We start from the raw sequence: 17,975 nt of genomic DNA on the forward strand, positions 1-17,975 counted from the left end.
TCCAATAAATGATAACCGTAATATTGTTTTAACACCGGACAAATTCATAATTTAATAGTACCTATGACCGTATGATCATACAAAATCTCTCATAAATTCGAAATCCATATCAAATCATCGATATTCTCGACAAATTTTGAAATTTATCGAAATTTATTACCTAAATTGATTCGTATCACGCTTTGTCTTTATCTATTTAATTTAATTTCCATAGTTACAAACTCATAAGCATCGTGGTGCCTTTATTTTTATTTTTTTTGCTAGTTTTTTTTTTCTAGAAAAGAGAAAAGCAAATTCCAAATTTGGGGGATGTTTTTTTTTCCTTTTCACGAGAATATCCCACGTGGCTCGTTGCCTTTTTAGTTTTTTTTTCCCAATCCATCCAACGGTCACAAGCCCCGCATTTTGAAAAACAATCCACTTTCAATCAAGAAACTAGCCGTTACGCAACGTCTGGAAATCAAAAATCAAAAGCACCAAGAACCAGATCGAATCCCACTTTGATCTCCAATCTCACTCGCCGTTTACTCTATCTCTCTCTCGATCTCGAGCACTTGAAGCGCACAACCCGTTCGAGCCGTCTACCCGAGCTTTGCGTTTTTCGAAGAGAGAGAACCCCCCCCGGCCGGCAGCCGCGACCGAACACGCCCGCCATGGCCATGCCCTCGAGCAAATCTTGCCAGAGCCCTAACCCGACCAGGCACAACCACACCGGGTCAAGATCCTCGGAGGCCGGCGGGAACCCCATGAGGAGGAGTTTCAGCGGCAACCCGTTTTCGAAGCCCGCGATCGTCACCAACGCGAGAGGGTTCAACCCGGTCACTCCTGCCAATAGCCCCTCAGGTTCGGTTCCTTTTCGACCGATTCCCGTATTCAAGATTCAATTTTCCTCATAAAGGCCATGGTTTAGAGATGATGAAATTTTCTTGGCTTTGGTTTATCCCAAGATTTCTCGGGTCTCGCTTGTTATGCCTCGAGTTCGCTATCTGAATTGGGTATTTTATGACGATCTCCCCGCGATTTTCATGCCGGACTCTGTTCTTCTATAATGAGTAGCATAGCATGTTCAGAAACAGAGTAGGCTAGCGCTTTGCATTTTCTGTTTCTCTTCAATGATTCGACATGTTCTTTGCCTTGTGCTCGGATGGGTACATACAACTCATGATTTGAGCGTTAGTCTGGTGAAATCCGTTGAGAGTTGTATACAGCTTATTGTGTGCGTTATGTTCTTTTGTGTCGTGAGCTCTGCTAATTTTTCCTTGTTATCTCAATGCGTAGAATACCCGCGAAGACTCTCGGTGGGTAGAGAAAGCTTAGCATCGTTCAGAGAGCATGAGGATAAAGAGAATGGGAAGGATCAGAGCGCAAAACAAGCGCGAATCAAATCGGTAGCTCCCCTCAAGAGTCCAAAGAATTTCATGTCTCCGACGATTTCCGCGGCTTCTAAAGTCAATGCTTCGCCGAAGAAGAGGGTGCTGACGGACCGGAACGAGCCCGTCCGAACTTCTGTCACACTTTCCGACTTGGGAAGTTCTTGCGGTTCATTGAGTCTCTCTGAAGCGCTAGAAGAGCCCAACTCAAAACTAGAAATGGAAGCGGAGATCGCAGCAGATTCTCGCGATTCAACCGTCACTGATTCGGACCTTGCGGATGCTAATCATGAAGTTTCTTCATCATCAAAGGGTTCCAAGAAGAAAGTAGCTTTCGACTCTAACGTACAGACAATCCCTCTGGATGACTCGGAGACGTTAGATCGTGCTGATGTGAATGAGGATCTCAAGACCAGTCCTGCCCCCAGATCACCGCGCAATCTTTTGGCACCGCTTGATGCCGATCCGCTGATGCCGCCTTATGATCCCAAATTCAATTACCTCTCACCGAGGCCTCAATTTCTTCATTACAAACCGAGCCCTCGGAGAATGCGTTATCTTAGCGACGAAAAAGACGGCAATCCTCTTGACGACGCTTTTTGCACCGGAGGATTTTCAGACACTGATCTTACTGAAGAAACACTATCTGATGATTCTCAAAAGGAACCTGATGTTGTTTCTTCTAGTGAGACGGAAAAAGCAGCAGATAGTGATGAAACTGAGGATGTTTCTCCTACCGAGATGGAAAAAGAAGCAGATGGTGATGGAGAGGTGCTTTTGGACGAAGTGTTTGAAACCATCCCAAATGCAGCTAGTCTTGACATGGTGAAAGAGGCCGTCGAAGTGAAGAAAGTGTCCAAGCGTCGATTCTTCACGAAAACGAAGTGCATTTCTTTGGTTTTTGTCCTTTCAGTTGTTGCGTGCATGGCGATGACGGGAGCTAATTCTCCACTGAGAAATTGTTCTTACATCAAAGGTTCGAGGTTCAGCGAGCTTTTTGAGACTTCTAAATTAGCTGAAAGTGTCAGAGTTGATTTCGACGAGCTTGCTCAGAACTTCTGGTATTTGTATGGCGATTCAGTGTCTTACATTTCTGAGCTGATAGACCACTTGAAGGGGGACAAGCGAGTCAGTCGCTTCAGCTATTATAACTTGACTGACTTGCAAGATGATCCGTGGATTGAAAAGGACATTGGTGATGGTTCGATGATTGAAGCAACACCACTTGTCGAGCAGAATGATGGCGAAGTTGCTGCAGTACGTAAAATGGTATCTGAAGAGGTGGTTATTATAGAACTTGAAGAGGGGGATGGTTTTCAGATTGAAGGGGCCCTAGTTGTCGAGCTTGAACTTGATGATGCTGAAGTTGTTGCATGGCAAGAAGAAGTAGCTGAAGATGGGGAAGTAACTGAACTCGTAGATTTCGAGTTGCGGTCTGAAGTAACTGAACCAGAATTTCCAGAGGAAGAGCAATTCCAGGAGATTGTGGTTGTGGCTACGTCTGTGACTGGCAACGAGGAGCAACAGAAGCCTGACTTAGTTCAAGCTGGAGCAGAGATCCAAGGAGAGAAATATGTTTCTAATTGTGATGAAAGTGACTCCGACAAGAAAACAGTCATTGGCTCAGGAAACATCGAAGCGGTCGATGTGGCAATGAACTCACAAAGTTCGGAGGCAGAGAATTCTACCATTGTGGAATCTGAAAGCAACGTTTCTCTCTTTGTTATGGTGGGACTCGCTTTGGTGGGTCTTAGTCTACCAGCAGCCGCGGCTTTCTTTTATGTGAAAAAAGCAAGCAGTTCCATGAGTGTTCCAACTCCAGTGGAGCAGCCATGGGCGACCAAGAATTTTAACATCAGTCCTGTGTCAGCAAGTGTGGAGCATACGATGTGGCAGAGGTGGTCTTCTCCAAATTGTCCTACCGAGGTTGACATAGCCGGAGAATCATGCCCTTCGGAAATGAGCAGCTTCCAGAAGAAGTCATCTCTTGGCACGGGTTTAAAGGGTGCCGATGAGGCACAAAGCCAGGAGAGGAGACTTAAGAAGAATTATAGGAGGGAATCGCTGGCTTCTTCTTCTTCAGAACTCTCGATGGGGTCCCACTCTTACGGAAGCTTTACCACATATGAGAAGATCGCATGCAAGCACGTAAGTATCTTACTGACCTTTCCCAGTATGATGATGTCTATATGTAAACATGAAAGAGCTAATCTCACTTTGTCGGTGTTTGTCTTTGATTGAAGCGAAATGGAGATGAGGAGGTGGTTATCACTCCAATAAGGCGTTCGAGCAGATTGCTGAAGCAAGTCACTTCTCCATGACTAGAGGAGAAAGCATTCTCCTCTTAACTCCCGGTTGCTCCTGATTCCTACCATTCTAGGATTCAGTGGTTTGACATAGGTTTAGCTAGATTTGTTTGACTGCAGTATGCACAGCTTACAGTTCAAGTACTTGTTGCAACTAATTCACTTTCGAACTGCTCTAAGGTCCCTCCACTTGCCCCTGTGGTCTGATTTATTTCCAGTAGAGCTTCTAGCTTTTAGAATGCTTTCTATTTTCTCTGCCTTGTCTGGTTCGTTCGTGGTAGAATTCTGACTTCAGAATGCTTGCTTCTCATTGCCTGATCGGCAGATTATGTGTTTGTGACATGTTTGGGTCACAAAGTATGTAGACATTTTCAATTTTAATCACACTTGTTGACAAAGCTGCAGATCAAATATGCTCAGAGAACTCTTTTCCTTGAGCATGTATAGATGATCAGTCTTTCAGATATAATAAGTTGGGAGGACCTAACTTGAAACATAATGTTCTTTAAAACCATTATTCTCAAATATATTCTGAGCTGAATGAGTAGAGCGAAAAGTAATGGATATATCTGAAAACTGATCTGTATTCCATGATACCAATCATGTCAAGAAGACTTAATAGGTAATAAATTCACAGCAGGAGCAGTAGAATTCGAAGAAATGGCATCAAACTCTTTCAGAATTAGTTGCTTTTGGAGTTTCCCCATCAGTTAGTATCCCATAAGACAAAGCATAAGGATGGTCCCCCCTTCCCCATTTCCCCTCACCATTGTTGGACCCACAGCAAAGGCAATTTTGATTTATAGCCTATTCCCAATATGTTTCCAGATCATCTAGAAGAGAAATCCTCCGGTTGCCGAAAAGGACCCGACTCCGGAAGACCGGCTCCACGAAACGCCAATCGTCATCGAATTCATTTGAATTCGACGGCCCGGGGTAGTTTTCGATTGAAACATCGCTCTCAATTTGCGGTTTGTCGATATATATTAGGGGTGAGCGGTTCTAAGTTCCATTTAGGTTCCACCCGTGCGAACAGGTTCCTCACCTTTTGGAACCTGGAACTTACCATGCATACTTTGGAACTGTCACAGGTTCCAAAGTCTACCCAGGTTCCACCTGTAATCGTCACATTTAATGACCACTATTTGCTGCTAGAATCCACTGACTAAAACTTATATTTAGTCATACCAAGAATATGAAACATTAACAAAGCAATAGTCTTGGTCATAAAATGAAAGCTCAGATTAATGATTTTAGATTATACACTCATCATCGGACACTATGAAATACCGCAGATCGAGTGAAGACACAGATCAAGAAAACTTGTTTCAAGTTTTAAGTTTCAGGTTCAACTTACCTAGAATCTAGAACTTCCTCGTCAAAACAGGTTTCCCAATTTTTAGAACCTGGAACCTACCCTGCATACTCTGAAATCTGAAACTGACAAGTTCACTAATCCGATTCTCAAGTTCTAGATTCTATCTTGGAACTTGCTTTGTACGCTTGAAAGCAACAGCATGCAAGGGCCTCGTAGAGTTCAGTACGAAAATTTTGTGAATGAAAGCGACAGTCACTCACTGACATACCATTCGCTCGATCCGTGAATTAGGGGACCAGAATGAAAGTTTCAAGTTAAATGTGCGACATTGTAAGGACCAAAAATGAATTGATGGAGAGATTGTGGATCAATTTCTGACTTGAAAGGAGTGCTGGAAAGCGACTCTGTCTAGTCTCCCACACCAAGATTAGAGCTTCCAAGTTCAATTTCTTCCCCCACCTACATTTCATGCGCACAATATGCAAATCGTGGTACTAGATGTCGATGGTCCTGACCCTCGGCTTCCTCATCGATTTTCTGACACCGAAAATCTCAGATTATCGAATGGAAGCATTGAGATTTCATCAGGCGTCAAACACATTTATCGTTTCACATGCTAAAGTGAGTTAATTGTCGATGGACTTGTCGACATGCGATCCGTTGCACTACGTGTGTTTATTTGATGATGCGGTGGATACGCTTTCTTATGCTAAAGTAATTAATCTAGCTCACCAACTTAGTAATTGTGATTTCTAAAGTCGATTCAAATCCATTGTGAACATTTTCTCTTTTTTAAGTCATGAGAGAGTGGCACTAATAATCGCGAAATGTGCAATGTCATTCTCGAGCTTTTAAATAGTTCGATGTGATCTTTCAACTATTCTTAAATGTTCAATCTGTTCCTTAAACTTTCAGTTTGTTCAATCTAGTTACTCTCATCTCCATACAAGGTCAAGTCAGTTTTTCTATACCATTCACAAGTTTTCAATATAACACTATTCCTCATATTTCTGAACACCTTTTCATTTCAATAGTATTTTTCATAAAAATATCTAAAATATATTGATTTATTTAAAGATACTTACTTATATTAATCTAAATATTGTTCTTAACTATTTCAACAAAAAAAATTTAAGCATTTGCATTTCGAATTTTTTAAATTAAATTTATTTAAATTTATGAATAAGGAAATTAAAATAGGAGTATCAAACCCAACACAGCCCTAAAGGTGTTGTATACCGAATACAATCCTTCCATGCACAAATGAACAAATCTATTTTTGTCCTGTATTTGTACGAATTCGAATTTGTGGTTGTGCTACAAAGGACCCATACATCCATGTTATCATTTAACATATGACTAAGGAAAAATTTTAAAAGAAAAAGAATTTTTTTTGTCGCGTTAAATGAACGTAAAACCTTCATTACTCTCTATTGCCATTTGCAATTCGCTTACTTTAATAGTTGTGATTACTTTTTTTGCACATAAGACATTTGGGCCACATTGAAATGAATTTGATATAAAAGTATGTTACCGATGACTTCACAAAATTACTAACCTCTCTAAATTTGTGCCCTTTTGGTGATTCATTAGCCTCTAGAAATTATGCATTCATTATAGCCGTGTCTATTTATTTTCGGTTAATTCAAAGTTAATTATTTTGAAATTGTAATTCCGAAAATGGTCAGGGAAGCAAATTGGACGCGACCCATTATATTTTAGTTGCGAAATTATTGTCCGACACAACAAATAAGCACTAAATTTCCATAGTTTGTTCGAAAATTTTTTTAGAAAAAAAGCAGAGCTGCTTTGATAACATATGAGATTTTGTGGGATCGGTGTCAACTGTTTTAAACGTTTAAGCTATTAAATGAAGATGTTGTTTAATATTTAAATATTCTAATACTAAATATTGCATGGAGCAAACTGTCATGTCCCGAACTCTAGAGCGCGCGAACATCCTTCCTTAGTCGTGGAATTGCGACGTCCCAGGACGCGTCGCCGACCCATTCATTTTAACTTTCAATTATGCACATGCGGAAGCACAACATCTCTAGACAACAACAACAGGGATAGACAGGAAAATATACAACAAATATATATACATACATTAACAGCAGTACATCGGGAATTAATATATTACAAGTCCACCATGCAGACCTTCCCGATTACAATCACAAAAGGTAAGGGGTAAACCTAGCTCCTCTATCTACGTGGACAACCTCAAAAGGTGTTCTCCCTCAAAATAGCCGGTTCCCATGGAATATAACGCGTACTCATACCTGAGCACCTGAAAAATGGTTAACAACAACAAGTGAGATAAATCTCAGTAAATTAACGACCTAAGCCTCGATGAGGAAGTCAACTCACCTCGGGCGCACCTAAACATGCAGCCACACATCGACGGTAGATCAATAGCAAAGCAAACCCTGCTTTGCCTTAACTATACACACGAGCAGGCTATCCAGCCCAGCATAAACAAACGTGCCATTAAACAATCGCAGGCATTCTTATCTTGCCTTGGCACACACACTCAACACGTTATAAACTATCATGTGCAATCATAATGCAACAAGCATATAATATAATCAGAACATGTATTAGCATTTCCATGCACAAGACATACACACGAGTTCCGATTATAAGGTGAAACCGTTTTGGCCCGTCCTATACCATGCCTCACAATTTCGTCTCATAATCAGACGCAATGCATCCACACTCTTTCATGCGTGTTCCGATTACTACGACTTCATAGGGCCATGGCACAACCCGCGTTACTAGCATAAGGTTGGCGGTCTTCTGGCATGACCGAGCATTGTCCTGCCCCATCGGGCACGGCATCATCTAGAACCCCTGCCCAGACGGCATTCAATTAAAAGCATCGGCCCGGCCTCAACCGCGACTCGGCATCCAGACCCCCGCTGGGCATTTGAACTTAATTGGGCAACGTCCCCCGACCCCCGTTGGATGACAGGTTCCTTTATGTGATCACACGAGTACAACAATCACACAAGTCATTTATATCTCAGAATTTAGCCAAATGCAAACGTGGTTCGTGCTCATACAACAAATTACTGCAACTTTCACACGTAAAAATGCAATAAAATAATCACACGTGATCACGCACGTATAATTAACCTGTCAAAATTTGTACACTCTCATTTTAAAACATCCTTGCCCCATTTGACACATAAAACATGGCATCCAAACACGACTCCTCGCGAATTACCATTTATATGTCCATAAAACCATTCTTTAAAATAGCAACATAAGTCTTTTTAAAAAAGCAACCATTTTTCATGGCAATTCATGCTTTAAAAAACATAAAACATGCATAGCTCATCTCATAACTCAAGCACAAAACACACATAATCACAAATTATCACCTTACCAACGATAGCTTATCGCCTATTTTGCGATAGCTTATCACCTATTTTCTGATAGCTTATCATCCAATTCTCGATAGCTTATCACCCCTTCGGTGATAGCTTATCACCTAATCCACGATAGCTTATCACCATTTTGGTGATAGCTTATCAAGAAATACCCGATAACTTATCGTCCCTTTGACGATAGCTTTTCGCATTTTCTCGATAACCTATCAAGTCCACTTATCACCTATCGTGATAGCTTATCACTTCCGCCTATTACTTATTGCGATAGCTTATCAACTAATCCATCATTAATTAGCACTATGCATAATTTACTTAGTCTAATATACTCCTAAGCAAGTTTAACGTACTAATCAAGGGATTAGAGCGTTAACTCACCTGGAAATGATTTCGACGACACGGGCACGATGGCGGCGGCGAGGCTACGCGTGGCTCGGTCTGGAGCGGCACGGGGTGGCAGCATGGAAATGGGTCTCGCTGGGGTGGCTACTGGATAGCAGCTTCGGTGGGCTGGACGGGTGGCTACGGATGGTGGTGGATGGCGCACGGCGGTGGCTCGGCAAGGGCAGCTCACGGCGCGGCTTGGGGGCGATAAGGGCAGTGATGGTGGTCGGCCGAATCAATGGGAAAGAGAGGGGAAAAGGAGGGTGGCGTGAGATAGATAGAGCAAACGGAGAGAGTGAGAGAAAACCCAAAATAAGAGAACGAGGAAGAGAGAGAAGACACCCCAAAATGGATAGCCAAGATCCATTCTTGCCCAACAGGCCAAGATTAATGGCTAGGAATTGATCTTGTAAGACAAGCCAACGATGGCTTCTAGAAGACTTAGGGCAAAATGGTAATTTCAATCCTTGACACTATTCACAATACTATTCACATGGGCTTGGGCCAACAAAATTGGGCTTGGGTTTGAACGGGCCCAATTTGAAGAGAAATAGGCTTGAAAAGGTTAATGGGCTTTCCTTGGGCCCATTGGGCGTAAGGCCCATCTCGACCCACTTGGGCGGCTCACTTGTGGGCTTCCATTCTTGGCCCAACAATTCCTTTATCTAAATTTTCGGAGCTCAAAGCTATTCTCGGGGGTTTATCTCGTCTAAACCGGAAATGAAAGTCTCTGAACTATCCTTAATCAAAAACCTATAACCGGACCAAGGCTCGTGGCTAAACTTCAATGGGAAGTGCTCTTAATACAGCCTATTTGAGTTAGGCGGCCTTTTGGGTGTCGCTAGAGTGACTTATGGTTGATTCGTCAATCAATCAATATTCGGGTCTCGTCAATCCATGGATCATTCTCGGTTGTCATGTAATCGTGCGGAATTGACTTATTTACCCGGGGTACGTGGTCTTGTGAAATTAGTTTAGGATTGTTCGGGTTTAGTATAATGATCGTGCGGAATCACCTGCAATCCGACTATGTATACTCTTGTTGAATCGATCAATAACCATTCACTAATTGACCCGTGACGGTGTAAGGTCGTCTTGAATCGATCCTTATGGTCGAGCTATTTTTTCATGGTCGAGTACTGTAGTCGAGCGCACTTCCCGACACTCAATTGCCCATCCTAATCGAATAGTTGACCCATGCACGATTCGTGAATTGACTCATGGTCTAACCCTGCTATTAGTGCATTGACAGTTTAAGCCACTTCTCTTGCCGAAATAGGGTCCGAATCAAGGAAGTTACACAAACACTACACCATTTCATCATTATTAACACGTTTTATAAAATGGGGTGAATTCCCTAAAAAACCTCCAACTTTAGGTCAAGTCCCAAATCTACTCCGAACTTTTTTTTATCTCAGAAAAAACCCCAAACTTTAGGTCTAGTCTCAAATCTGCTTTGAACTTTCTTTTATCTAATAAAAAACCCCAAACTTTGAGTCAGTCCCAAATCTAGCCCGAATTTTGTTTTGTGTAAAAGAAGTCAGCAAATTTCAATTTATTTTCAAAAATATACCCCCATGATCCAATCCCAACTTGACGTGGCATTTCCACGTCGATAACAAGTCCACATCAGCAAAGTAATGAGGCGATAGGTACATACCGACGTCGCAATTATACTTTGATAACAAATCCAACTCAATAGAAATTGTTAAAATTCTCCAAATAAAACCGTTCTAGTATATGAAAGTTAGGGACGATAACAAATACACCCCAAATTTTTTTTTTAATTTTAAAAGAACAATTTTTAAGTTCAGTCCAAATTTGCCCCAAACTTTTCTTTGTCTAAAAAGACGCCCCCATTACTTTGTTGATATGGATTTGTTATCGACGTGGAATTGCCACGTCAAGTTGGGACCGGATCACGGTGTATATTTTTGAAAATAAATTGAATTTTTTGGTGATTTTTTTTCACAAAACAAAATTTGGGGCAGATTTGGAATTGACTTAAAGTTTTTGATTTTTTCTGAGACAAAAAAAATTCGGGACAGATTTGGGATTGGACCTAAAGTTTGGGGTTTTTTCTAAGATAAAAAAGTTCGGGGCAAATTTGAGACTTAACCTAAAGTTGAGGATTTTTTAGGAAATTAGGCCTTATAAAATGCTATCGAAATTTTCAGACTAATTTACGCAAAAGGGAAACATTTTTTTAGTGCTCAAGTGATAAACTTTACAGCACAATAAAACACATGGTAAATTGCAAAGTCATTGCCATTTTGATGGCTTTTCAAGAGACCAGACAAGATGGTTTACTGAAGCCACCTGCGGTGGAAAATAACGCGTGTCGCGGACCGTTGAAGCAAAGCATCCGTCTCTTTTGACCATTTGTGGCCGCCAAGAAGTTGGTACTTGTGACCTAACCCAGATGATAACATCCCCAAATATGTATTGGGTGCATTGTTTCTAGCGTGCTGAAAAGGTGAAAAGAAAGGGTTGATTTGATGTTTTTTTGGTCGAAAGGTTAATTTTGTTAAGAATCCTAAAATTGGTGCCTATGACATATTTACCTTAAATTAATTTTTATTTTACAAAAAATCTCGAACCAGTATCCTAACGACACTATTTATCATTCTATATAAAATCCCAAAGCCGTATCATTTTCCGCTAAAAGCAAAAAAACAAACTGGTACCCGACTCAAATCTACATCGCATTTGCATTCAATCCAATGTCCCGTTGAAATGTGTACGTGTCAACACACACAGTAGAGGACTGTGTGACAGGTCTGACGTGGAGAATGATAGATTTGATGTAGAAAATTCTCATGTCTTGCCACGCATGCGTTTTGACGGAAGGTAATTTTGGGTCAGGAGTACCGGTTTGGGGTTTCTTGCGAGACGGAAATTGGTTTGGGCTAAATATATCATAGGTAATCGTTTGAGAGTTTTCGTGAGATGAAAATTAATTTGGGGTTAAATATAACATGAATATACATATTTGAGATTTTTGTGAGAGAAAATTAGCTTGGGATAAATATATTATGGAATACAAATTAGAGATTTTTAATGGTATCAACCAAAAAAGAAAAGATGTTAGCCACATACAATCAATAATTCGCACTCTCATAATAGTCTATTAGTGTGGACCACAATTTACGACTATGACCTAGCTCTATCTAAACATAATAAAACCTTGAGAAAAAATAAAAAATTTTGCAACCTTTTTGTCAATTCTATTGCCAGCTAAACTTATTTTATTATTCTATTCAATTTCGAAGTTGTTGTCAATGACATATATTATACAAATTATCTCGTCGGTTCGGTCCTTTTCTTTCAAGGCACATCACCTTTAACATAAAATTACTTTTTGAAAGGGTCGATTTTGATTGGAAAATGCTAGTTGAGTCGAACCTAAATATTAAATTAGATGATTAATATTTCTAATTTAGCACGTGGTAACCATGTTTTTTCACCAACTCATGTTTTGTAATGTTGCTTTTGTGAATTGGTCGTTTTCGTGGGAATTAAATAATTCACATGACATTTTGTCAAATTGAAATAAAATAAACAAACAAATAAATAAATCCATGCTTTGGAGATAGTTGGAATGATTACATGCAAATGATTTTGTCTCACAATTAGTTTAGTTGGGTTCCGTGCTTCACGCGGTATATGCCTAAATCCAGAAATTAAAAAATTGGAAAAACAATGGGGACCAAAAGATGATGGTAAGCAATCATTAAGATTAAAGTTTTAATTAATGAAATTATATAGTTAGTAGCATATGCCATAGCCTATACCTTTCTTATGTACTCGGCTTGGCCCTCAATCCATTACATCCACGTATAAATATACGCTATACAACAGGAAAATACAAACTTTAAATAAAAAATGAAAAGACAAGTATACAACCTTTTTTTGGGCCTCCATTTTTTTTTCCTTTTTTTGTCATATATCTCTGTTCAACTATTTTGTACGAAAAATAGTCCCGTTGAAACTTATATATAAATAGAAAATCAGATCTTTGGTATTTTTTTATTTTAAAAAAATCAGTTCCTACAAATGGAACGAAAAAATTAATCCTTCGACATGCGTCGTCCAGCTCTATTTTAAAATTTCAGATCTGACGGACGTCCAATTCGATTACCTGTGTTTGATTAGGTGCAAAAGATTTTTACAGCGTTCTCTCTCGATGTTTAGAAATGCTTTTCGGAAATCATCTCAATTCAAATATTTTTAAATTGTAAAAATAATAAAATGAATTTAAATGATATACCAAAAATAAAATTTGTAATAAAAAATACCAAAAATAAATCGTATAATTAAGAAAGAAGAAGATCAATCCAAGTCCCATCCCAAAAACCCCATATTTCTTCCTTTTTGATCTTTTTTTTTTTATGCTTATAGTTACACGGCCATAAATGGCATCTGTACTCTTTCAATTATGCTACAAATGGTACATGAACTTTGACTCATGTGCAATGTGATTCTTAAACTTTTAATTTATTTAATGTGATCACTAAACTTTACCCCAATGTGCAATGCGATCTTTGAAATTTTAAAATGTTCATTGTGGTCCTTGAATTTTTAGTACATGTTCAATTTAGCCCATTGACTATATGAAATTATTCAATGTTGTTCATGAACTTGAATTAATGGAATGACAACATTCAATATTTTTATATAGTTCAAGGACTAAATTGAAAATATATCAAAAGTTTATGGACCACATTGAACAAATTAAAAATTTATGAACTACATTGTACATTGCGGTAAAATTGAGAAATCATATTAAACAAATTTAAGATTCAAAGACCGCATTACATATTATATCAAAGTTCATGGACCATTATCCCTGCTCGATTCTCTCTCTCTTCCTGCGATATCTTGCTGTCGTTGGTTTACGTTCTCTCTGCTCCTTTTTCCCATTTCGACTGCTCTCTCTCATCTCTCTCTCTTTCCGAAGCACCTGTTCAGGACTCTTCTGCTTCTCTTTCCTTCGCATTTCGTTCCAACCTCGATGGTTTTGCTCCATCTGAACTCTCTGGCCTGCACTCTTTCCTTTCTTGGTGACAAAAAAGACAGACCCATATTGGAGTTGTCTTCTAATTTCTTCGGATCATTGAGTTTGGGAGGTGTTCTCGAGTGATTTTGCTTCAAAGTGCTAATACTTTGAGGCATGTGTTCTGGTTTATAGAGTGACTGCCATATCGTTCGTGGTAGAATTCTGGCTTTCTGAACGCTTTGCTTCTTTTTGCCTGGTCTGCAGATTATGTGCTTGTGACATGTTTGTGTCACAAAATGACCACCATTATGTAGACATTTTCAAATTTTAATCACGCTTCGGTCACAAAGCTGCAGATCAATCATCCTCGGAGATCCTTTTTCCTTTGAGTAGATAGATGATCAGTCTTTCAGATATAATAAGTTAGGAGGACCTAACTTGAAACTTAATAATGTTCTTTAGATCATCAATCTATTATGAGCTGAATGAGTAGAGCGAAAAGTTAATATTTATTTATGAAAACCGATATGTATTCCATGATACCAATCATGTCAAGAACACTTAGAGCGCGCATGATAACCATTATGTATCTCTATTTTTCTATTTTTATGTTCCCAGGAATAGATTTGGAGTAGAAATCTGTTTGGTAAAACAATTTCATTTTTTCTATTTCTAAAATAAATTTTGATTTGAGAAATAGGTTTGGAACAGAAATGAGAAGTAACAATTTTTTACTTTTCTATTTCTGGAACAGAAATGAGAAATAAAAACTCTTCTCATCACTTGTTCTCGCTACTAGTCGGCCACCCGCCCGCTGTTTGCCATCTGCTGGCCGCCTCTCACCTCCCTTCATCGGTCGCCTCCCGCCGCCATCCGCCACCGTCTGCCGTCTACTGTCCACTGTCGCCTCCCGTTGCCGTCCACCACTATCCACCCGCTAGCTGCCTCTGGCCGCTGCCCGCCGTCCGCCTCTAGCCGCGCGCCCGGGAAGGTGTCATTATCAAACGAGTATTCTGGCTCAGAAACTCATTCAGGGAATAGAAATAGGAAAAATCTATTTCTAATTAGAAATTGATTTCTGGGATAGAATGGTCATTATTCGCGCCTTTAAAAGGCAATAAATAAAGTCACAGCAGCAGTAGTAGGATTCGAAGCGAAATAACATCAAACTCTTTCAGAAAAAGAAAACCCTAGAGTCATTAAGATTCTTGGATTGAAATCACTAAATCAGTTCGGATTTTAATGCTAGAGGTAGAGGAGTTGAAGATCACGTGCTTTAAGTTCTTACGACGAGATATCGCTCCTTGATACCCGGCGCATTTTGCAAGGCACAGTTGTGTGAATTCGAAGTGAAATGAAGTTGACAGGCCCGTGTTCATACAAGAATTTGAAGTGAGCTGAAGTTGCCAAGATGGGCAAAAGAATTCTAATAAGATGGCTTTCGGAGCCTCCCCATCAGTTACTGTCACAGAAGACAAAGCATGAGGATGGGGCCCCCCAATCCATCCCCACACCCATTGTTGGACCACACAGCAAAGGCAATCTTGATTTGAAGCCGATGATTTCCCTGCACGTTTTCAGATCGTTCCTACCTCAGATGATAACGCTCCGTCGCCACTTGCGCCATCGAAGATCTAGAAGTGACATCCTCCAGTCGCCGAAAGGGACCGGGCCCCGGAAGACGGGGTCCTCGGAACGCTGATCGTCGTCGAATTCACGTTTGAATTCGATTGCCCCCGGGGTAGCTTTCGATCGAAATATCGCCCTCAATTTGCGGTTTGTGGACGGGAGTCTTTTGCTTGGGGAGGCTTGAATCGAGAGCCTTTGCGTGTTTATGTATGCTGGAAAGCAACAGCATGCGATGGCCTCCTATTGTTCAGTACGAAAATCTTGTGAATGAAAGCAACGGTCACTCACTGACTCACCATAGACTTTGTTTGGTGAAATGCACCATTCGCTCGATCCTTGATTAGGGACCAGAATGGAAGTTTCTTACTTAACGGGCGAGATTGTAAGGACCAGAAATGAATTGATGGAGAGATTGTGGGTTCAATTTCTGATTTTGAAAGGAGTGTTGGCAAGCGACTCTATCTAAAAACCCGCACCAAGTATGAGAGCTTCCTAGCACAATTTCTTCCCCCAACCGACGTTTCTTGCACACATACATAGTGCACATAATCATCAATGTAGACATTAATGTGATGGTTACGCAAATCGGGGTAGTAGATTTCGATGGTCCTGACCCTCGACTTCCTCGTCGGTTTTCTGGGACCGAAAATCAACGATGCCGAATGGAAGCATCGCGATTTAATCGGACGTCGGATGCATCCGTCGTTCAACGCTAAAGTGAGTTAGTTGTTGAATGACTTGTTAACATGCGATGCGTTGTACGACGTGTGTTTTCTTTGACGAGGTGGTGGATTCGATTTCTTGTGCTAAACTAATTAATCTAGCTCACCAACTTGGTAATTCTGTTTTCTAAAGTCGAGTAAAATTCATTGCGAGCATATTTTTCTTTTTGAGTTAAGGGAGAATGACACTAACAGTCCATATACTTTGATGAAACATGCAACGTCATTCTCGAGCTTTTAATTCGTCCGATATTATTCTTAAACTATTCATAAATGTTAAACAAAAAACAGTGGAACATAGAACTGGACTAAAAAACTATTTTTAAATATTCAATCTGGTCTTTCAAATTTCAATTTGTTCAATCTAGTCGCAAGATCAAGTTAGTTTTTCTATACTATTCACAAATTTTCATAATAACATTATTCCTCAACAACAAGAATATGCCATCCTTTTATTACCTGTTTACTCTTTTTTGTCGTTTTATTACGATAGTTCCATTTAAATATATTTCAACTCGTGATTTGTGTAACAATAAAAGGATGACCTCATTTAGAGTTATATCAGATTAATAATCCTGTTTATGAATAAGTATTTTTCATAAGAATATCTAAAAACGGTATTGATTTATATCTAGAGATACTTGTACTTATATTAATCTGTCTCTTGTTCTTAACTTTCTAGATAAAATTTTTTTAAGCTTTTGTATTTCGAATTTCTTTAAATTAAATTTATTTAAATCTATGAAATGGAAGGAGTATTAACTTAATACAGCTCTAAAGGTGTTGTATACCGAATACAATCCCTCTATGCACAAATGGATAAAAACTATTTTTATCCTGTATATGTACAAATTCGAATTTATTGTTGTGCTATAAATGACCCATACATCCATGTTATCAGTAGACATATGGTTGAGGAAAAATTGAAAAAAAAATGATTTCTTTTTGTCGCATTAAATGAATGTAAACCTGAATTACTCTGTACAGCCATTTGCAATTCTCTCACTTTTATAGGTGTGATTACTCTTTTGCACTTAAGAGATTTGGGCCACATTGAAATGAATTTGATATAAAAGTATATTACCAATGACTTCAGAAAATTACTAACCACTCTAAATTTGTGCCCTTTTGGAGATTCATTAGCCTCTGAAAATTATGCATTTACTATAATCGTGTCCATTTATTTTCAGTTAATTCAAAGTTAATTATTTTGAATTTGTAATTTCGAAAATGGGCAGGGAAGCACATTAGACTCGACCCATTATATTATAGTCGTGAAATTATTGTCCGACACAAAAAATAAGCACTATATATCCACAATTTATTCGAAAATTAAAAAAAGCGAGAGGTAAATAGGGATCTGAAAAAATTTGAACTCAGACCTCCAAATTTTATAGGACTACTACAAATTGTTCTAAAAGTTTAGACTGTTAAATGAAATTGTGATTTAGTATTTAAGCAAACGCTGCACTATTTTATCATCGATGCGTTTATAAAAACAAATAACTTATCAAATTCGAAAAGCTATCGAGATTTTCAGACTAATTTACACAAAAAGGGAAACATTTTTAAGTGCTTGGTGAGAACTTTATAGCACAATAAAATATATGGTAAATTGCAAATAAGAGCTTAAAGTGCTATCATTTTCTCAAATAAAGACCTACAATGGACTTTGTGTCAAATAAGGACTTGAAGTAACATGTCAGTCTCAAATGAAGGCATGAAGTGGCTATGTCAGTCCCAAATAAGGGCCTAACCTCGCCGGTCGATGACCGGCGAAATATTCCAATCGATCAAGAGCATTTTCATCCAAAAATCCTTTTCATTGTAAATATTTTTTATTTTTTATTTCTTT

At 39.2% G+C, this 17,975-nt stretch overlaps 1 protein-coding gene across 1 annotated transcript; it reads left to right on the plus strand.

Annotated features, from left to right (window-relative positions):
* Positions 1-550: 550 nt before the first annotated feature.
* LOC115690143 (uncharacterized) lies at positions 551-3,915 on the plus strand. The gene is made up of 3 exons (XM_030616399.2): positions 551-843; positions 1,279-3,518; positions 3,614-3,915. Exons 1-3 carry the CDS (start codon positions 654-656, stop codon positions 3,689-3,691), a joined length of 2,508 nt encoding a protein of 835 aa, XP_030472259.2. The 5' UTR covers positions 551-653; the 3' UTR covers positions 3,692-3,915.
* The last annotated feature ends 14,060 nt before the right edge of the window (positions 3,916-17,975 follow it).

This window comes from Syzygium oleosum, unplaced genomic scaffold (genome assembly GCF_021117445.2).
Source record: "Syzygium oleosum isolate NSW1041296 unplaced genomic scaffold, Sole_v2.1 Sole_v2.30, whole genome shotgun sequence".
NCBI lineage: Eukaryota > Viridiplantae > Streptophyta > Magnoliopsida > Myrtales > Myrtaceae > Syzygium > Syzygium oleosum.